At 37.1% G+C, this 18,731-nt stretch overlaps 1 protein-coding gene across 6 annotated transcripts; it reads left to right on the plus strand.

Moving 5' to 3' along the window:
- Positions 1–1,785: 1,785 nt before the first annotated feature.
- Positions 1,786–16,801, plus strand: ZNF207 (zinc finger protein 207). 6 transcript variants are annotated; one of them, XM_019927097.3, is made up of 12 exons: positions 1,787–1,948; positions 3,402–3,528; positions 7,758–7,896; positions 8,609–8,779; positions 8,899–8,974; positions 9,490–9,537; positions 10,606–10,676; positions 12,500–12,657; positions 13,834–13,926; positions 14,919–15,161; positions 15,755–15,914; positions 16,058–16,801. In XM_019927097.3, exons 1-12 carry the CDS (start codon positions 1,908–1,910, stop codon positions 16,216–16,218), a joined length of 1,488 nt encoding a protein of 495 aa, XP_019782656.1. In that variant the 5' UTR covers positions 1,787–1,907; the 3' UTR covers positions 16,219–16,801. The 6 variants fall into 6 exon arrangements, with proteins under 6 accessions (XP_019782658.1, XP_019782659.1, XP_019782656.1 ...); XM_019927098.3 differs by having other exon boundaries at positions 8,612–8,779; XM_019927099.3 differs by lacking the exon at positions 9,490–9,537 and having other exon boundaries at positions 1,786–1,948.
- Positions 16,802–18,731: the final 1,930 nt, after the last annotated feature.

An 18,731-nucleotide genomic window follows, 5' to 3' on the forward strand; every position in this document is an offset into this window, starting at 1 on the left:
TACTGGGGGGTAGGATTTCAACACATTACTTTTTCTTTGCGGGCTTTTTCTTTTATTCACATACTCATGCCATCTCTGAATAAAAATGGTTTTGCTTGTTCCATTCCAATCTGGATTCCTTTTACTTCCTTTTCTTGCCTAATCACCCTGGCTGGACCTGCAGTACAATGTTGAATAAGAGTGGCAAGAGTGGACATCCTTATATTGTTCCATCACCTTCTTTCTTCATTTTTGTTTTTGGTAGAGCACTGGGCACCATCTAAAATTATCTTATTTTTTATTTTAGTTAGAATGAATAAATGCTTTTCTATATATAACCACTCCCTACTTCAGACCAATTTCATCTCTCATCCAGATTACTGTCACATTCTCTATGACTTGCCTTTCAGCCTCCACCAATCCACTGTTCCCACTGTAGGCAAAACGATTTTTTCTAAAACTCAAATCTAATTCAGCTTCATACTTACTAACTCTGTGACTTTGTGTCAATTACTTCAACTTCCCGCCCCCCCTTTTTTGGCTGCTCCCCCCGCAACTTGTGGGGTCTTAGTTCCCCCATCAGGGGTCGACCCTCGGCAGTGCAAGTGAGGAGTCCTAACCACTGGACCACCAGGGAATTCCCTGCTTCAACTCCCCTAAGCCTCTTTTTCTTCATCTATGTTAACCGCGTGATAACAATGGCACCTCCTTCACAGGTTTGTTGAGACAAGTAATGTAAAACTTACCACCTTGTCTGGCGCACGATAAGCGCTCCATGGATATCTACTATTACTTTTTCCTTTTAATAGTAACATCTAATTTACATTACTGGTTATTTCTCTATGCCAAACTCTGTTATAAGTGCAGACAGAGGAAGTTTAAGTGGCTTGCCCAAAGCCATGCAAATAGGCAGGGGCACTGGTGGAAAATGAACCCAAGCACTGGACTCTTAACCAGCTATACTCTTATTTGCGTTTTTCTCTAACTGCGCTCTTAAAATTCTTCTGTTGCTTCCCAGAGATTTCAGCATAAAATCCAGCTCCTCAGGCTGCTGGAGAATCTCCGGAAGTCGCCTTTGCCAGCCTCCCTAGGATTATCTCTTGCCATCAGCCCCTTCACTACGAGCTCCAACCCTACTATCTCTAGCGTTTTTTCAGGTGCTCAGGCTCAAAGACGTGCACTTTTTGCGCCCTGAGTGAGATACCCTCTTCTCCACCTCGTTTGCTCCCATTGACCCTGCAGGAAACCTTCCTCGATACCCCAATGACCGCCAAGGCCCTGTAAACGGTTCCTCTCCTCTGAGGTTCCGCAGCACCTCGAATTTCCGTCACCGCGGTGGTCACGCTGCGTCGTTTACGCATCCGTCACCGATCTGTGAATTACAAGGCAAAGACTCCGACTTCTTCGACTTAGTAGGCAAACGTCCGACAGTTACTACAGAAAGGAGTAATCCGGGAAATGAAACAAAAGAAAAATTGGGCGCTGTCTCAATTATCCTTTATTTGTAGTTTACCTTGAATTACTCTGGTAACCTATTGAGGTTTTTTTTTTTTTTTTCTCCAATTCGCGCTGTCTCGGCGCACCTACGTATCATCGGCTCTTTTATAAACAAAGTAAACCCGGAGTAATTCGCACGCACGGGAGAACCCGGACCGGACGCACGGACAAGATGGCAGCCGGCCCTCCGCTGGCGCGAGTGTCCGCCCACTCAGGGCGTAGGCCTCGTCATGTGAACCTCCCCTGCCTGGCACCGCCCCCGGCCGCAGTGCCTGACGGGAGGCAGAGCAGCGAGCGAGGGCGTCGGCCATTTTGTGGCTGTTTCCTGTGGGACACGGAGGTGGCGGTTGGGTCGGAAGAGTGAGAGACTCTTTGGCTAGTTTTTCCTGCTTGTTTTCTCCTCCTTTTTTTTCTGTCGGTAGAGCGCAGTTATGGGTCGCAAGAAGAAGAAGCAGCTGAAGCCGTGGTGCTGGTATCCTTTGTCGATTTGAAGTCGAGGCCGAGCGGGGGCGCCGGTTGGTGGTGACCGGGACGGGGAGGCCTGGCTTTGGCCTATGGCGGAGAGTGGGATTTAGGCCTCGGGGTCGGTGGTTTGGTGGCTGGGCTCAGATTTGGGAAGGTTTCTCGGAAAATGGGGTCCCTGGGGCGAGAAGCTCTGTCAGTTGTGGGCCGTGGGACTCCGTGACTCAGGAGGGTCTTGGTTTGGTGCGAGCGTTGACCCGCGGGGAGGCGGCTTGGACCCCCTTCACCAAGGACAGAGTCCCCTGAGGAGTCTTCTGCCACACTCCGTTGTTTTGGTGACGGTTCAACAAAGGGACTTGAGCTTCGAGTATAGTACGCTTATTGACTCTGTGGCGGATAAGGGGGGAGCTTCCGGAGTCGGTCACCCACTCTTTTCTTTTTTCTTTTTTTTTTGTAGAATCGGTGGTTTAGTAAAGGCTTATGTTAGTCAACCCTGATTTCGACGCCCCCCACCCCCCCTTTTTTTTTGCTGGGGGTTGGGGGGAAGATCTAGCTTCCGCCTCCCACCCACTGACGCCTTAATCTTGGAGAAGCGTTCTCTTACAGGGTGGGGTTTCTTGTTATCTTTTTACCTGTTTTATTGCAGTGAGAAAGTGCCTCTTAATAAGGAAACGTGGCGTCGGTTCCCCCCCCCCCGAAACGTTAGTAAACTTTACGTTTCAGTTGATTTTATTTACTGTCTGGTACCTAAAAACGCTGCATTTATTTATATAATAGTTGAAAACCGGTTACAGATTTTGTAAAGTGCTTTTAGGAAAATCTGACAAGGGATAGAAGAATTCTCAGTATTATTAACAGAACTTATCTGTGAGTTTATATACATTTTTGGGCGACAAATTCGTACGGAATTGCAAGCAGCTTTGTGGATTGTTCATAGGAAATTGTCGCAATGAACTTATTTTCAGATTCTAAATAATATAAACATTAAATTTTAAATGTTAGGTAAATTATTAGTATTTCGATTATTTTTATCTTCTAATTTTTGAAGATCTGTCCACATTAACTTTGGGTTTGTTTTTTTTAAAAACATTTTGAACCCTTCCAGTTCACAGTGTGCATTTGTAAATGTTGAGACATTGAACAAAAGAAAAGTTAATTTCACATAAATCTGTGAAACGCGGGAATTTGACAAAACTATACTGCCTACTGAGATGTGTTTATTTAGGGGTGGTGAAGAGATAATGTGAGATTGTGAGCTTCCAGGACATTGAAAATTCCAAAATTATGTGGCAGGTTAATCCTTAGTTGTATAATAAATATCAAAAGTAGACTTTATATAAAGTACTCTTGGTTTTAGCTGTTGCCTGTTTTTAATGTTACTACTATTCTCTTTCATTACAGATTTATTTTTTATAGGCAGTGTCACTATTGTGCTAGTTTTGTACCTTAACAATAGTGATCAGGTATTGTAATAGAGATTTTGATGATGAGAAGATCCTTATACAGCACCAAAAAGCAAAGCATTTTAAATGTCATATATGTCATAAGAAATTGTATACAGGACCTGGCTTAGCTATTCATTGCATGCAGGTAAGGAGTTTCTTTCGTATTTAATTTTTGCTCTCTTGTAGTTTGGAAACAACATGAAAAAAATCTTGAATTTCTCTTTGATAGCTGTAGAGTTTTTGTTGTTGTTGTTTATTGCAAAAGGTTAGGTAAGATGACCGGTAAGCTTTAAAATTAAAAAAAAAAAACCTGTTCTTTAGCCATTGAGAAGATAAACAATTGATTTTTCATGTTTAAAGAGTTTATGCTACTATTTACCTTTAAATTATTGATAATACCTTTTATCCTAGATTTAGATGGGTGACAATTAGGTTAAGATCATGAAGTATTTCGTCAGTACTTGGCTAAGAAAACAAGGATCAGTGATTTAAATTTTGTGGGCAGTCTGACCAAATCCAATCCCATAAGAATTAGTACATAATTAACCACCATTACTCACTGTCTTTGAACGATTTGTTAAAATCTGTTGCCTGGGGCTAAGCTACCATTTATCCCATGGACCTCTTTTGGAATGGTGGCCCTTGTGTTTCACTTAATAATTTCTAGGTTTCTTGAGGTGGGGAGGGCTTTGTAATTTATATTTTTGAAGATCTAATAAGTACCTTTTTTATTCAACATTATTTCTTCTACTTTTGCCAGTCCTAGAGCTGCCTGAATTTTTGCCTAATTGGACCCTAGAGAGATGTGAGATGAGCAAATCCCCATTCATTGGAAACTACTGTTGGTAGGAGGCAGGGAGGTAAATTAAAACAAGATATTGCTTCCCTGAGTTTAAAAATAAGTTTATAAAGATCTGTTTCACTCCAATTATGTCGCTATAATAGCAATTCAGTATCCATTTAAAAATATGAGACCCACAATTTTCCACTGTGGTAGTCACTAGTTACTTGTGGCTATTTAAACAGAAATTTAAAACTTAAAACTTCAGTTCCTCAGTTACATTATAGTCACATTTCCTGTGCTCAGCCACAAGTGACTGGTGGATGACTATTGTATTGGATAGTACAGATGCAGAACATGACCATTTATCACAAAGTTTCTGTGAGACAGTACTGTACAGTGTTTTAGGCATTGAATATATAGCAGTGAATAAATTAAAGTCATCATTGTGGAGTTTAGATTTACATTGTGGAGGAGAACAATCTATAAATATTTAATTTTATGCTGATATGTGACAGAGGAAACTAAAACTAGGTAGGGGTTAAAACTAGGTAGGGGGGATAGGGGAGGGCCACAAGGTAGTACAGGCCTGAATGAGAAACTGACATCTGAACAGAGATCTGAAAGGAGGTGAGGGAGAGATTCCAGGGAACAGCAGATGAAAGACCTTCACTTCAGGGGCATTCTCCTATATTGAGGGCAAGGACAGCAATGTGCTTACTTTACATAGGAGGGTTTGCAGGCTATTGTAGGCCATTTTCTTTAATACTGAGTGAAATGAGAGGTTTTAATTGAGATGTAACATGCTTTGGCACACTTTTTAAAGAGTCGTTTTGGCTGCAGGGTTGAGAGTAGACTGTAGAGTGCAGTAAGACCACTTAGGAGACCAGGCAAGAGTGTTCCAGGCAAGAGGTGATGGTGACAGAGAATTTGCTGATGAATTAGATGTGGAGTATGAGAAAGTGAGGAGTGGAGGATGTTCTGAAAGTATTTGGCCTGAGCAGTGTGAAAAGTGAGTTACTGTATTCATTTGGCCCTTGGTATCCACATCTGCGTATTATACCGCAATTGAAATTCGGTAAGTTGAATCCACGTGTACAGAATCCGTGGATACAGAGGGCTAACTGTACTGCGCCATTTTATATAAGGGACTTGAGCATCCTTGGTATTGGGGGGAGTGGTCCTGGAACCAGTCATGCCTTGATATCAAGGGACGACTGTACTGAAATGTGGAAAGCTGCAGGAAAAATAGGCTTAGGGATGAGGCTATCAAGATCATCTTATGTTAATTTTGAGTGTGGGTATGTTAGTTTTGAGATTTTGAGGAGGTCTGTTGAATATCCAGATGGAGATGTCATATAAGCAGTTGAATCTACAGGTCTGCAGTTCAGAGAGGTTGGAGCTGGTGATAGAAATTTGGGGGGATACAGTATAAGGATGGCTATTTTAAGCCATGATATTATATGTCCTTAGGGAGTAGAACATAGAAAAGTGGTGCCAACGACACCACCATGGGCCACTCCCAGCATTTAGAGGTCAGAAGATTAAGAGAAACCAATCAAGATTGAAAAGGTAGGAAAACCAAGAGAGTAGTGCCGTGGAAGCCAAGTGAAATGTTTCAAGGAGTGAGTTATTTATTTAAGTCAAACGCTGGTGGTAGGTTAGTTAAGCCCGGGACTAAGATTGGATTAATCAAACTAGAGGTCATTGGTTACTTGCCAAGAGTGATTTCCTAGAATGTAGAGGATGAAAGGCTGATAGGAATGCTTGCAAGAGAAAATGAGAGGGGAAACTAGAGGTGCTATTTCAAGGAGTTGTACTATAGAGAAGAGCAGAGAAATGGAGTGAGTGGAAGCTGGAAGATTAGTTAAACTACTAGTAATAATCTTTAATTGACTAAGTGCTTCTGTTTATATGTTCTTACCATAATTTCACAGGAGCTTGTGAGATAGGCATGGCAGTTAAATCAGACACATGCTGGAGTTTTATAGATTAGTTTAGGACATTAGTAATTTAGATACTTTACATCAATGTTTGCGCCTATCTTTTCAGCCGAGACCATACTAATTTCTACTATGTAAGACTCTAAGAAATCTAATTCTGGCTGTAACATAAGGTTGGGAAGATTTTGAGTGAATGGCGTTATTTTTTCTTCTCTTTCCAATACCTTTTAATTAAGATAGTTCTTTCCTTCATCACTTAGAAATGTAGTGAAAACTAGTTAATGTGTATGTGAATGTAATTGTATTTTTTCAGAGAACATATGTATGAGTTACTTCATCTGCCTTCATCAAGAGAAGTAACATGTTCCAAAAAATTTAGGAAATGGTGATTGTCATTTATTGAGTAGCTTTATTCATGGATCTTTTAATCACAATAAGATAATTTGTGAATTTGATTTGCATATCACTTTTTAAAATCTTTGAGATACTCTTCCAGGAAAATACTTAGTTTTCTTTAATTACCTTTCTATTCTTCCATGAAAGTGTCTTGGAAGGAAAGAAAAATTGAGTATTACTTGGACCAATATATCCAAGTCATTAACCTAAATAAGTGGTTCTCAAACTTGAGTATGCAAAGGAATCACCTTGAAGTCTTGTTAGATAGATTTGCAGTTCCACCCAAGAGTTTCTGATTCAGTAGGGCTCAGGTGTGGCCTGATAATTTGCATTTCTTATTTATTGTTTTAAAATTTTTATTGGCGTAGAATTTGCATTTCTAATAAGCTTCCAGGTGAAGCTGATAATTTAGGCAAAATACTTTGACATCCTTTAGCCTAAGGTAATACCTTTTGCGGAAGAAACCAAGACCCGACAGGGATTTTAGCATATTGGCAAAAGTTGTTTGCGTTTGAGGGTTAGAAATGTTTGATCTAGCAAAACCATACAGTGAAAAAAGGTGCTAGATCCCCAGTGTTTTATTTTACAATAAAACCTCTGAAGGACTTCTTTTTGTGATCTGCCAAATAAATTCAGAGGTGGAAAATGACAGGATCACTACTGTGGCAGTGTTAAGCTCTTCAGGTGACTCATTAGTTACGGGTAATGCTAATTGGAAATGTCACTTTTGTGGTTTGTAGCTACTAGCTGTCTCAGGATACATTCTTGGAAAATATACTTATTTTAATACTTAATTTTAAGACTTCATAAGCTTTACTTAGTTCACACTTCCCTGATTTGAGTAGCACTATTAGTTCATTTTTAATAATTCAAGCAATCAAGGTTATAAGGTAAACTTGAAATTGTTTATTGAGCCCTTGCTATGTGCTTCACATTGCCAAGTGCTTTTTACATACACAGTATCTGTTTTAATCCTAAAAATGACCCCAGAAGTTAGGTGCTGAATAGGTGAAGTAAACTGAGGCTTAGGTCAAAGAATTTGCCTAATCTCACATAGCTAATAGGCCATAAAGCTGGGGGTTGAATCCACATAGTCTCACTGTGGAACCGGTCATTCTTAACCATTATACTAAGTGGTCTCTGAGTAATATAAAAGTACTCTTTAAAAGACTTTCATGAGGCACTTTTGTTTATCTAATGGAAGGTTTTTGTTTTGTTTGTGTGGGGTCTTTTTGGTTTGTTTTTTAATGTTAGGTGCATAAAGAGACAATAGATGCAGTACCAAATGCAATACCTGGGAGAACAGACATAGAGTTGGAAATATATGGTATGGAAGGTATTCCAGAAAAAGACATGGATGAAAGAAGACGACTTCTTGAACAGAAAACACAAGGTAAATGCTAAGATGTATGCTTTTTCTTGATATAGCTTAACTAGTGAGAGTATTATTACAATATTTTCAAGTATAAATTTAATGGTAGATGTTAGTTCTATTCAGAATTTCAATTTGAGGTTTTTTTGTTTTGTCTTATGTTCGAAGTTAATGTATCTTATTTGTATATGTGGTAGCATTTGGATCATTCCATACATTTTATATTTTTACTCATAACTGAATTCCAGGTGGATTTAGCAAGTGTTGAGGCCTTTGAAAAGGAAGGTAGCTTGTTTTGATTTATGAAACCACTAATTGTAAATTTTTTTAGTGGTGTATTTGACTTGGGATTTGCAGCCCTCTCCTATCCAAATGATAGAAACTTACTAATAAACTATGAAATCTTTTGTTTTGAAAAGCATTCTGGAGAGGTCAGACTAGTTTTCATAGTTTACCTTTTGGAGTGGAATAGAAAGCTGTTTTTTAAAAGTATAACTGCTTTAGGAAAATGTTCTTTACCTGCCATAGAATAGGGAAAGGATGTTAACCTTCTTGCTTAATACAGATTGAAAAAACATTTAAAGAGTAAAGAGCAGTGTTAACTGAGTTTTTTTGGAAGAAAAATCTCAGGAGCTACTTGCACTGAAATAAAAATTTTAAATGTTGAATGTCTTAAACTTGCTTAGGTTTTCTTTTTTTACTCTATGGGAAAAATTAATTTAAACTTTTTTAGCAGAGAGTCAAAAAAAGAAGCAACAAGAGGATTCTGATGAATATGATGATGATGACTCTGCAGCTTCAACTTCATTTCAACCACAGCCTGTTCAACCTCAACAAGGCTATATCCCGCCAATGGCACAACCAGGACTACCACCAGTTCCAGGAGCACCAGGAATGCCTCCAGGTAGCACATAAGGCTTCTTACAATTTAACACTCTCAGGTCTTTGTTGATACAGTTTAGAAGTATTAATTTTTTCCTCTTAACCCTTTTTTATTTTTTTGGTTGAAATACTTGTTTGTAGGCATACCTCCATTAATGCCAGGTGTTCCTCCTCTGATGCCAGGAATGCCACCAGTTATGCCAGGAATGCCACCTGGGTAAGAAAACTCTTTTAATTGACTTGTGGGCTTGTGCCTAGAATGATCTTTTTCAACTTGGGTGTGTTACATCACTTAAATGTTACTTTGCTGTGTTTTTTTTTTTTCTTTTTGCTTCTAAAAGGTATGGGCTCTGTAACTATTAAACTTACCTAATAAAGGGATCTACTAATAAATTTAAGGAATATAAATTTGACTCTGAAGAGAATAGATTTTTGGGTTTTAGGATGTATGTAGGCAGCCATCTGCTTCAGTTGCATCTGATGTAATTAAAGTAGTTGGTTGTAGATTTGAGTTTCTGAGATTCAAAACTGTCCATGACACTTCGTAGTTGTGAGAAGAAGCAAACTCTGTAAATGATTTATTTGTCAAGTCATCAAGAACTAAAATGAATATGAGGTGCTCGTGCCCATCACTTTTATTTAAATATTGTTGGATGTGAGAGGTATACAATACACTTTCCCACTGTATTTTGAAAATCAGTTAGATTTTGATTTTGTCATACATTTTCACAGATTGCATCATCAGAGAAAATACACCCAGTCATTTTGCGGTGAAAACATGTAAGCATCTCATTCGTAATGTAATTCAGGAGGTATAATCATAATGTCATTTTTTTGTGTGTTTAATGGTATCTATTAAGTTGACTTCAGAAGTTTTCTAATCTTCCTCACTAAAACTTCTAAACTTTGCAAGCTGATTGACACAGATCTCTTAAAGGAGGGAACTAAAACATCTGTGAGGAAATCGTAATAGACTCATATAAACAAAGCATTTTCTAATTGTGCAGCTGTTTTCCCCAAACTGCTAAAAGTAAGGGGACTTAGTAAAAAGGGGTGATATTTAAGAAAGAGTATATATTCCTTTGCCAAATTACGTGCTGTGTTACTATAGAAGGTAATTGATTTTTCTTCTGATAAAACCTATATATAGAAGTTATTCTGATAAGAATCCTAAATCATTAATTCACAAACTTGGTAATTTTTTAAGTGAATTGGACACTGATATTTGAAGGTGAGCTCTTTTAAGGAAAGGAAAACAAATATGGGTTGTGTTTTTAAGTCCTGGTTTAGTGATAGCAACTTCGTACATGAAAAGTAGGGATTCTGAGTTTACTTTTGATTATCTTTAATTTTGATGGTAGTTTTTCCGTGCCTGTCCAAAACAAATCTTTACTCCACAGAGTACATTCAGTATTTTCTTTTTGAAAAAATCTGATAACTCTAAAATATAGAGGGTTTTTTTTTGATTAATATTCTGTGGATATTTTCCAAGTGAGACAAAAGGTGATTTTGTTTTCCAGTTACGCACATTTTGGATAAGGCCTCTTGTTTATATTAAGGAGAGTATAATAATTGTTCTCAATGACTTTAAATGTATTAAAATGTTCTGTTAACAAAGACTGAATTTTTTTCCCCTATTTTACTGGTAAACAAAGAGTTCGCTGGTTTTTAGGGAATTTATTTTGATAGAATTGTTTTAGTGTGTTGTGTGTTCTTTCAGCTTGATTTGATATTAGGGGTCAAATTCAAGTCTTATCTATTGTTGTTTCAGGCTTTAGCCAAAATATTTTCTAATGTTTTATACTGTTAATTAACTTTAGTTGTCTCTTGAAATTTGCTTTCTAATAGAATGATGCCAATGGGTGGAATGATGCCACCTGGACCGGGAATACCACCTCTGATGCCTGGTATGCCACCAGGTATGAAATGTTAGACAGTTTCCTTTTTAATATGACAGAAGTGCTTTATTCTTAAGTATTTTAGACAGCAGATTTGTGGGCATTGGTGCAGGTTTTTTTTTGTTTGTTTTTTGCGGTACGCGGGCCTCTCACTGTCGTGGCCTCTCCCGTTGCGGAACACAGGCTCCAGACACGCAGGCTTAGTGGCCATGGCTCACGGGCCCCGCCGCTCTGCGGCAGGTGGGATCTTCCCAGACTGGGGCACAAACCTGTGTCCCCTGCATCGGCAGGTGGACTCTCAACCACTGCGAGGTGCAGTTTTAAAATTGGTGTAATTTTTAAAGTTTCTATAGGTTAGTGACTTCTTTTTAAAATTACTATGAGAAATGTGATGATCTCGTTTTGTTCTGAGTTCCGAGTTTTGAAATAGATAGTAAAAGTAGTCCTCAAAGCCACCAGAATGAGTCACTGAGCCTGTGACTTAAGAGTGGTTATATCTGTTAGGAATATTTTAGGCAAGTACTGGAGACTCTTAACAAGTAATAGAGAAATCCAACAAACTATTAAACCACGTAGGTATTTATTATCTCACTCAACCTAAAAGTGGTAGACTCAGTGGCTCCAGTGATAATAAGAACCCATACTTTAAAAATTTTCCACTTTGCCAACCTTAGCTTTCTCTCTCAGACATGTAACTCAGTAGTTATAAAATCTCAGGCAAGAAAGGGTGCTTTCCTTTTTCTTGTATTAGGGAACAAAGTAACTTTCCCAGAATCTCCTTAGCCTCTTACATATCATTGGCCAGAAATAGGTCTAATGGAGCTTCTAGGTGCAGGGAAGCATGGGAAATAAGTATCTTGACTTTTTAGCCTACAGTGTGGGGAAAGGGATTTGGTTAGCCCAGTAAATGTGCCACAGAGGTCTTCATGAGGCTTTCCGAGTCCATTGCCTAGCGTTTTAATCCTAGCAAGTTTGGTTTGCAGTCCATAGCAGATTCAGATGTACTCAAGTGATAGTTGGTTTAAAAGGAACAGAAAAATCAGCAGCAAAATTTGAATCATGCCAGTGCAATCATTAATTTATAGGCAACAGCTTCACATACATCATGCTCTGAGATAATTTTAGGCATTTAAATGAATACAGAAAAATAACCTATGTTCATTTGGTAATGTGAAGTCAGTAAAAGTTTTAAGTTACATTGAGGAACTTCAAAGAATGCCGAGTGGTATATTTTAGGAAAATTTGTGTATTTAAAGCACACTTAAAGGAATAACTTAGTTTCTGGAATAATTTTTATGGGTATTTGACCTATTAACAGTTTTTACTGTAGTTCGCATTAGAGTTCTGGAAACATCTGTTAGATGATTGAAATAATTCTATATGTTTCAAAAATTTGCTGCATCAGTAATATCAATAAGCCTAATTGTTGGCTTTGCCCATATACAGGGTTTCTAGTGGTATCTTTCACGTCCCAAAATTCTGAAGAGACGCAAAGGTGTAGAAAGTTGGAGGCAAAACTGTTCAAAGGGGGCAGGTGCCCAAGTACTTTGGGCTTCATTGAGTTCAGCAGTCAGTCGTCAGTATTGATAACTTCGTAGTACAGAATCTTGTTTTGTGTGTGTCTGTGCCGCACGGCTTATGAGATCTTGTTGGTTCCCTTACCAGGGATTGATCCCGGGCCATAGCAGTGAAAGCCGAGTCCTAACCACTGGACTGCCAGGGAATTTCCTTGAATCATTTTTAATTTAATTTAGTATGTTTTAATGGCAAAGTTTTGAGGAAGTATTTTTTCTGAACTAAATGTTTCAGCAACAGGGTCCCACTCCAGTATTTCTTCTCTGCAGGTATGCCCCCTCCTGTTCCACGTCCTGGAATTCCTCCGATGACTCAAGCACAGGCTGTTTCAGCGCCAGGTATTCTTAACAGACCACCTGCACCAACAGCAACAGTTCCAGCTCCACAGCCTCCAGTTACTAAGCCTCTTTTCCCCAGTGCAGGACAGGTAAGGTTAAATTTCTGAAAAAGAGCGTGCTTATATTTAAAGGTAAAGTGGAGTTGTTCACTGAACTCTCTGAAAATGTCAAGTCATTTTAAAAATTGTAATCTTCTTAATACAGTTTATTAACTATACTGAAGAAGTGGTGTTCTCTTCCATTTTTGCACACATTGATTTCCTTTACTCAGAAGGTTGACTGGAACCAGAAAATAGTGTAGTATGTTATTTTTTTGTAGTTGTGAACTCTGGTTATTCTTAGCTTTAGTTAGAAATGAAAATTTAATTTCTGGGAACTTAAATACATAAAAATGTTATGAGGTCCTCCTTTACCTAATGAGCTATGAGTAGAATGAAAACCAAAGTCAAAAAATCCTAAGACCTTAGCAAATAATTTTTGGGCTCTTCCTTTAGTCTAGAATTGTGACAGACAGTAGTGCCTCACTGTTGCTGGAAGGGCATCATTTAATGTCTTTTGACCTAGTCACACTCATATTTCCTACTCGTCCTTTTTTTTTCCCTCCCCAGAACTCAGAAGCAAAAAATCCTTTTATATATAGTATGTATATAATGGTTGTTACCTTCGCTTTTTCACCCCAGTTTGATTCAGAGTTAAGCAGATGTATTTAATTCATTCAGAATTGAGACACTGAGGATGTATGTTCTTCATTGTTCACCTTAAAATTATCCCTTAGATGTTTTCTTTTTTCAATTTTTTTTCTGTTTGTAGTTGCTAAATTAAAAGCATTACTTTTTAAGTACATTAACATGTTTTTGAGGTGGGGGGTTTTTGTTTATTGTTTATTTTGTTTATCCTATTAATAAACTTTTGGCAAAAATTGTAGTTATCGATGGAGAATTGGATTGAAGTGTCAATAATGCATCATAATTCTCAGTTTAAGGTTTCAGTTTTGAAATATAGTGTAAAACATTAGTTTTAGGGGAAAAAACCTGTGGTTAATTAGGTTTATTGGTGTAGAATTTAGAAAGTTTTTTTGAGGCTCATAGTGTCACTCTGTTTATTGTAAATGCATTAACTGCCTGCCTCTATAAAACAGATTTGATTGCATTGTATTTTGCATTTAGAAAAATGCAATCTATACTGAAAAAAAAAGTCTACCACGTGGCTTATTTTCACCCATTTGTTTGGAGACTTTTCATTGTTTCCTTTCTTTTATGCTACAGATGGGGACACCTGTAACAAGCTCAAGTACAGCTTCATCCAATTCAGAAAGTCTGTCTGCGTCTTCTAAAGCTCTGTTTCCTAGCGCAGCACAAGTACGCAGGAAGTTGCAGTTTAAAATTGTTAAAAATGGCTTTATAACTTCATTAACCCTTTGGACCCTACTTTAAAACTAAATCTTTTCCCAAAAATACGTTTAATTTTTCTAAAGTAAAATTAATGGCTTATAAATCAATGGTATTTGAAAATTTGAACCGCATACTAATAGAAAAAAATATACCCCAAACTCCTATGGTTCTAAAGGGTTAAAAGCATGTAAGCAGTAAATGCATTTTAGTGGCCAATGGTTAGCCTGATGCATGATTAAGCTATTCTGTTTTATGCTGTTTAATGCATCACATATAATGTAAGGAAATTTAGTACTCTGCATTTGATTCTAAAAGTTGGCCTAGTTTACATGTTTCAGATGTTCAGTGTTATGAAAAGTAACAAATTTATTACTTGGTAACTTTATACTTAAAAGCTTACTAAACTCTTTAGTCCATCATAATAATCTAGCCATTGTTAATTGGGAGGGCATTGTATTACTATATAAAGAATACTTCTGAAGGACATATCTTTAATGTGTCACCATTGGTAGTTATTATTTATGTTATACTTAGTAACTGAAATTTATCCAAACATTTGTATTCTATAATTTTTAACTTTTTTTGAGCTCCTTGGTAGATTAATTTTAAAAAGGAATTTAGAATGATGATAATAGAAAATATGCTATTCATTTTATGATAATATCTTCAATTAGGAATAAATACAAAGCTTTGTAAATTAAGTAATTTCTGGTGAAGAGATAGATGATATCTGAGAAGTTACATAAGCAGTCTAACTTGTTTCTTGTTTCCACTGCTGTGGTTTGGATGTACATCTTTTGGTATTATGTGTTATCTCGAATTTTGTGGATTGTTCATGATTTTAACTTTCAGTTTTGTCCCTTATTGAATGTTAGTGTCTTGTTTTTAAGTTAAATAGGTAGTAGATATATTCAGTTTTGGATTTTGAAGTTTTGTTGATGAAAGATAATGTTTTACAGGCTCAGGCAGCTGTCCAAGGACCTGTTGGTACAGATTTCAAGCCCTTAAATAGTACCCCTGCAACAACTACAGAACCCCCAAAGCCTACATTCCCTGCATATACACAGTCTACAGCTTCAACCACTAGTACAACAAATAGCACTGCAGCTAAACCAGCAGCTTCAATAACAAGTAAGCCTGCTACACTTACGACGACCAGTGCAACCAGTAAGTTGATCCATCCAGATGAGGATATATCGCTGGTAAGTTGTTTACATTTTTTACTAGCAGAGTTTGATTGAGTACTGTGGTAGCAACTTGTCCATTTGAAAAGTTTTAATTTGTATACCAGTGGTCTTATGATCTGATTGAATGCTAAGTGATTTTTATCATTCTGATTTTTAAGAACCACAAAACAAAGTGAATATTGCATGTTTTGATCTTAGATACATCCCCCCTAAGACTATTTCTAAAAGAAGACAGTAAGTTGGGTTCTTAACTCTCTCAAAAATTATTTTTGTTGTTCATAAATTTAATTAATTGAAGAAACAAGTGTGAGAGTCTGCAGGTCCCTTGCAGTCCATATACCTTCTTCATTACACAGTTTCTTGTTGAAGCAATTTATAATTTCTGGAAAGTTGTTCAATATAACGTGCTTCAAATATAAAAATAGGTAACGTTTTCTTAAGGCATCAAGATTTTAAGTTGGACTGGTTTGTGGGGTGAAAGTAATTGGGATGTAAGGGAACATTTAAAAATTAGTCTCACTCTGTAAATATAAAGACTTTAGATGCTTACCTTCATGCTTAACTCCCTGTGTTCAGATGTTTCACATTTCACATATTTTTATTCCTAGGAAGAGAGAAGAGCACAGTTACCTAAATATCAACGTAATCTTCCTCGACCAGGACAGGCTCCCATTGGTAATCCACCTGTTGGACCAATTGGAGGTATGATGCCACCACAGCCAGGCATCCCACAGCAACAAGGAATGAGACCCCCGATGCCGCCTCATGGTATTCCTCTTTTTACATTTATTTTATTTAGTGGATTTTCTGAGTGTACACATGAAACAGATTTATCTGCAAAGTGCATTGCATTTAAAAGTACAAGGCAACAGACTCAATCTATTTTTTTGTGTTTTAAATGTGTTTTTTAGGTCAGTATGGTGGTCATCATCAAGGCATGCCAGGTTATCTTCCTGGTGCTATGCCACCGTATGGGCAGGGACCGCCAATGGTGCCCCCTTACCAAGGTGGGCCTCCTCGACCTCCGATGGGAATGAGACCTCCTGTAATGTCGCAAGGTGGCCGTTACTGATCTTACTTCATCCAGTCTAATAGGTTTGGAGATTAAACCTTTTCTCAACTTGTGCTGTTTATATAGCCAAGCTTCCGTCAATAAGGCTTCATTGTGACTTTAACAAACATTATCTTCCCACATACCAGGAACTATTGGACATTTATTTTACATGGGAAAATTTATTTGGAATAATAAAGCAGGAACTTTTCCTGAAGTTGCAATTTATACTGTATGGCTTCTTTTTCATGTTTCATCTAGGTTTTTAGAAGTGAAGTATAGTAAATTTGGTTCGTTATATTGTGAAGGCGCTGGAATTACATGAACATACCACCCTAATAAAGGCAAGTTCTGTAAGCTTATGTTGCTATTTGTAAAGTTATGCCTTCGCAGCATTTCAGATGCTGTTGGACTTCATGTCCCCAACCTAGCTTGGTGAGGGCTGTAACTGTCTTCAAGTACCTGTACATTGGAAGTCTGAATGTGTAACAATATTTAATGTATTTAGAGTTCCTCATGTTTCAGGGTTTAAGAAATCTGACCCACCAAGGTCATGTGACTTTTCTGTACTGTTAAACTTCATTGTAATAAAATGAGAGAAAAATTTATGCCTTTTTATTCATAACCCAGCTGTGGACCACTGCCTGAAAGGTTTGTACAGATGCATGCCACAGTAGATGTCCACATAATAAAATTCGTAGTTATACCAATGCAGTTTTGATATATCATTGGATTCTGTCTTTGAATTGTAGGTTGTTCCTTAGCTGCATGTTTTAAACTGGACAGTATATGTAGAATTGTATGTTAGTCCTTCAGTTGACAGAAAAACTTAGATATACCTATGAGTCATTACATGGGTATGAAATCTTTGTATTGTGTCACCTTTCCACCCCCTTGGTGTGTCAATATATGTTAGCTATCATAGATATTTGAAATGTAAACCTTAATATTCCCTCCTTCCTGCTGATGTTTAGAGCCTAGTGCCAGACCCATTCATTTCCTTCTGATTTTTTTGAGACTGCGGTACTGTGTGGACCTCAGAAGCTTTTCAGGTGCAAACTTCTAGAAGCTTAGGTGCATGCAGTAATAGCCTTCTGTACTGTTAATGACTGATATATATTCTAATGTTATGATGAGAATCTAAATGTGCCTCTGTTAAGATGGTTAACAGATGGATTTGAAATTTTTTATTATGTTCCTGGAAGATTACATTATTTCTTTGATTAAATGGCTACCTTCTGTTATTATTAAGCCTAAATGGCTTTTTACTGTTAACCTTTTCATTCTTGGAAATTTGAATGTTCAACTGTGTTCTATGGAGAACTTTTCTGTAGAGATGACTGCTATTACTCAGTATCTTACGTTGCAAGTCTCATATATTAATAGCCTTGTTGACCTCTTTTTGGCATCCATTTTTTTGATTTTCATTTTTACAGAGTACTTTTATGACTAAGTATCAAATGACCTGTACAAAGTATCATTATTAATATATTATGAACTCAGGTTTAGTTTTCCTCAATATAAAGTTAAGACAGCTAAGAAAATAACATTTCTTTATAACCTTTATGTGAAGGTGTAGGTATAAGGCACAGAATCTGAAGTTTTGTTTAAACAAAAGAAAGCTTTAACCATATAAGAAAATACTGAAAGATGTTTTAATTATCATAAAAGAGTGTATATAAGTGACAAGTAAAAGTCATTCATCTTAAACAAAACATTGTAAGTATTAACAAAGCTGAGTGTTATTTTAAATCTATTTTGCTCCAGTGGTTTTACAGCTCCTGTGCTATTTTTGAGGGTCAAAAAATTTCATAGTTTGAAAAGGCAACATGCATGTATCGCCAAGAATGCATTTCTTCCTGCTGCCAGCAGCCAAGTCTCTACCCCTTTCTCACCAAACGCCTGTCTACGTAAATACGTAATAGAAATTATCATATACTTCTTAGATTTGGCAGCATGTTTATCATACTGCCAAAGAAAGACCTGTGTTGAAAATCTTTTAAGGTAAAAATGGCATAATTAAATTTAGAATTATTAAATAGGAAATATTCTCCCAAACCAAATTTCTCTCAAGCATTTCATGTACAGGCTTATCAACAAACTACGGATGGATTATAGCAGTGGGGGAGAGGAATCAGGAAGAGGGAAAAAAATGGGTTAGTAATGTTCCAAAAATTATGCAAAGCTTGATTTGCATTTGATGCAAAGAGAACTGATATATTGAGGTTTGTTGCTATCTGAGGTCAGAAAGGAGAAAATATTGCCACTTTTAAAGAAAAGATAGAATTCTAATTAAAAGTTGATTCAAAATGTTATGCACAACACTTAGGCACATCGTTCATCTGTTGTATTTTGTAGGTATATGGCTCAGATGGTGCCCATTTGGTATATTTAATGTGTAATTTGTGCATGCATCAGAGTGTAATTAAGCTTCTAGAAAATATCTTTTACCTAATTGCTTCTGGGGTCCATAATGTGGTTAAATCATGAGTGGAACAAATTATGTTGAAATAATTAACTCTGACTTACGCTTT

The sequence above is a fragment of the Tursiops truncatus genome, chromosome 20 (genome assembly GCF_011762595.2).
Source record: "Tursiops truncatus isolate mTurTru1 chromosome 20, mTurTru1.mat.Y, whole genome shotgun sequence".
Taxonomy (NCBI): Eukaryota; Metazoa; Chordata; class Mammalia; order Artiodactyla; family Delphinidae; genus Tursiops; species Tursiops truncatus.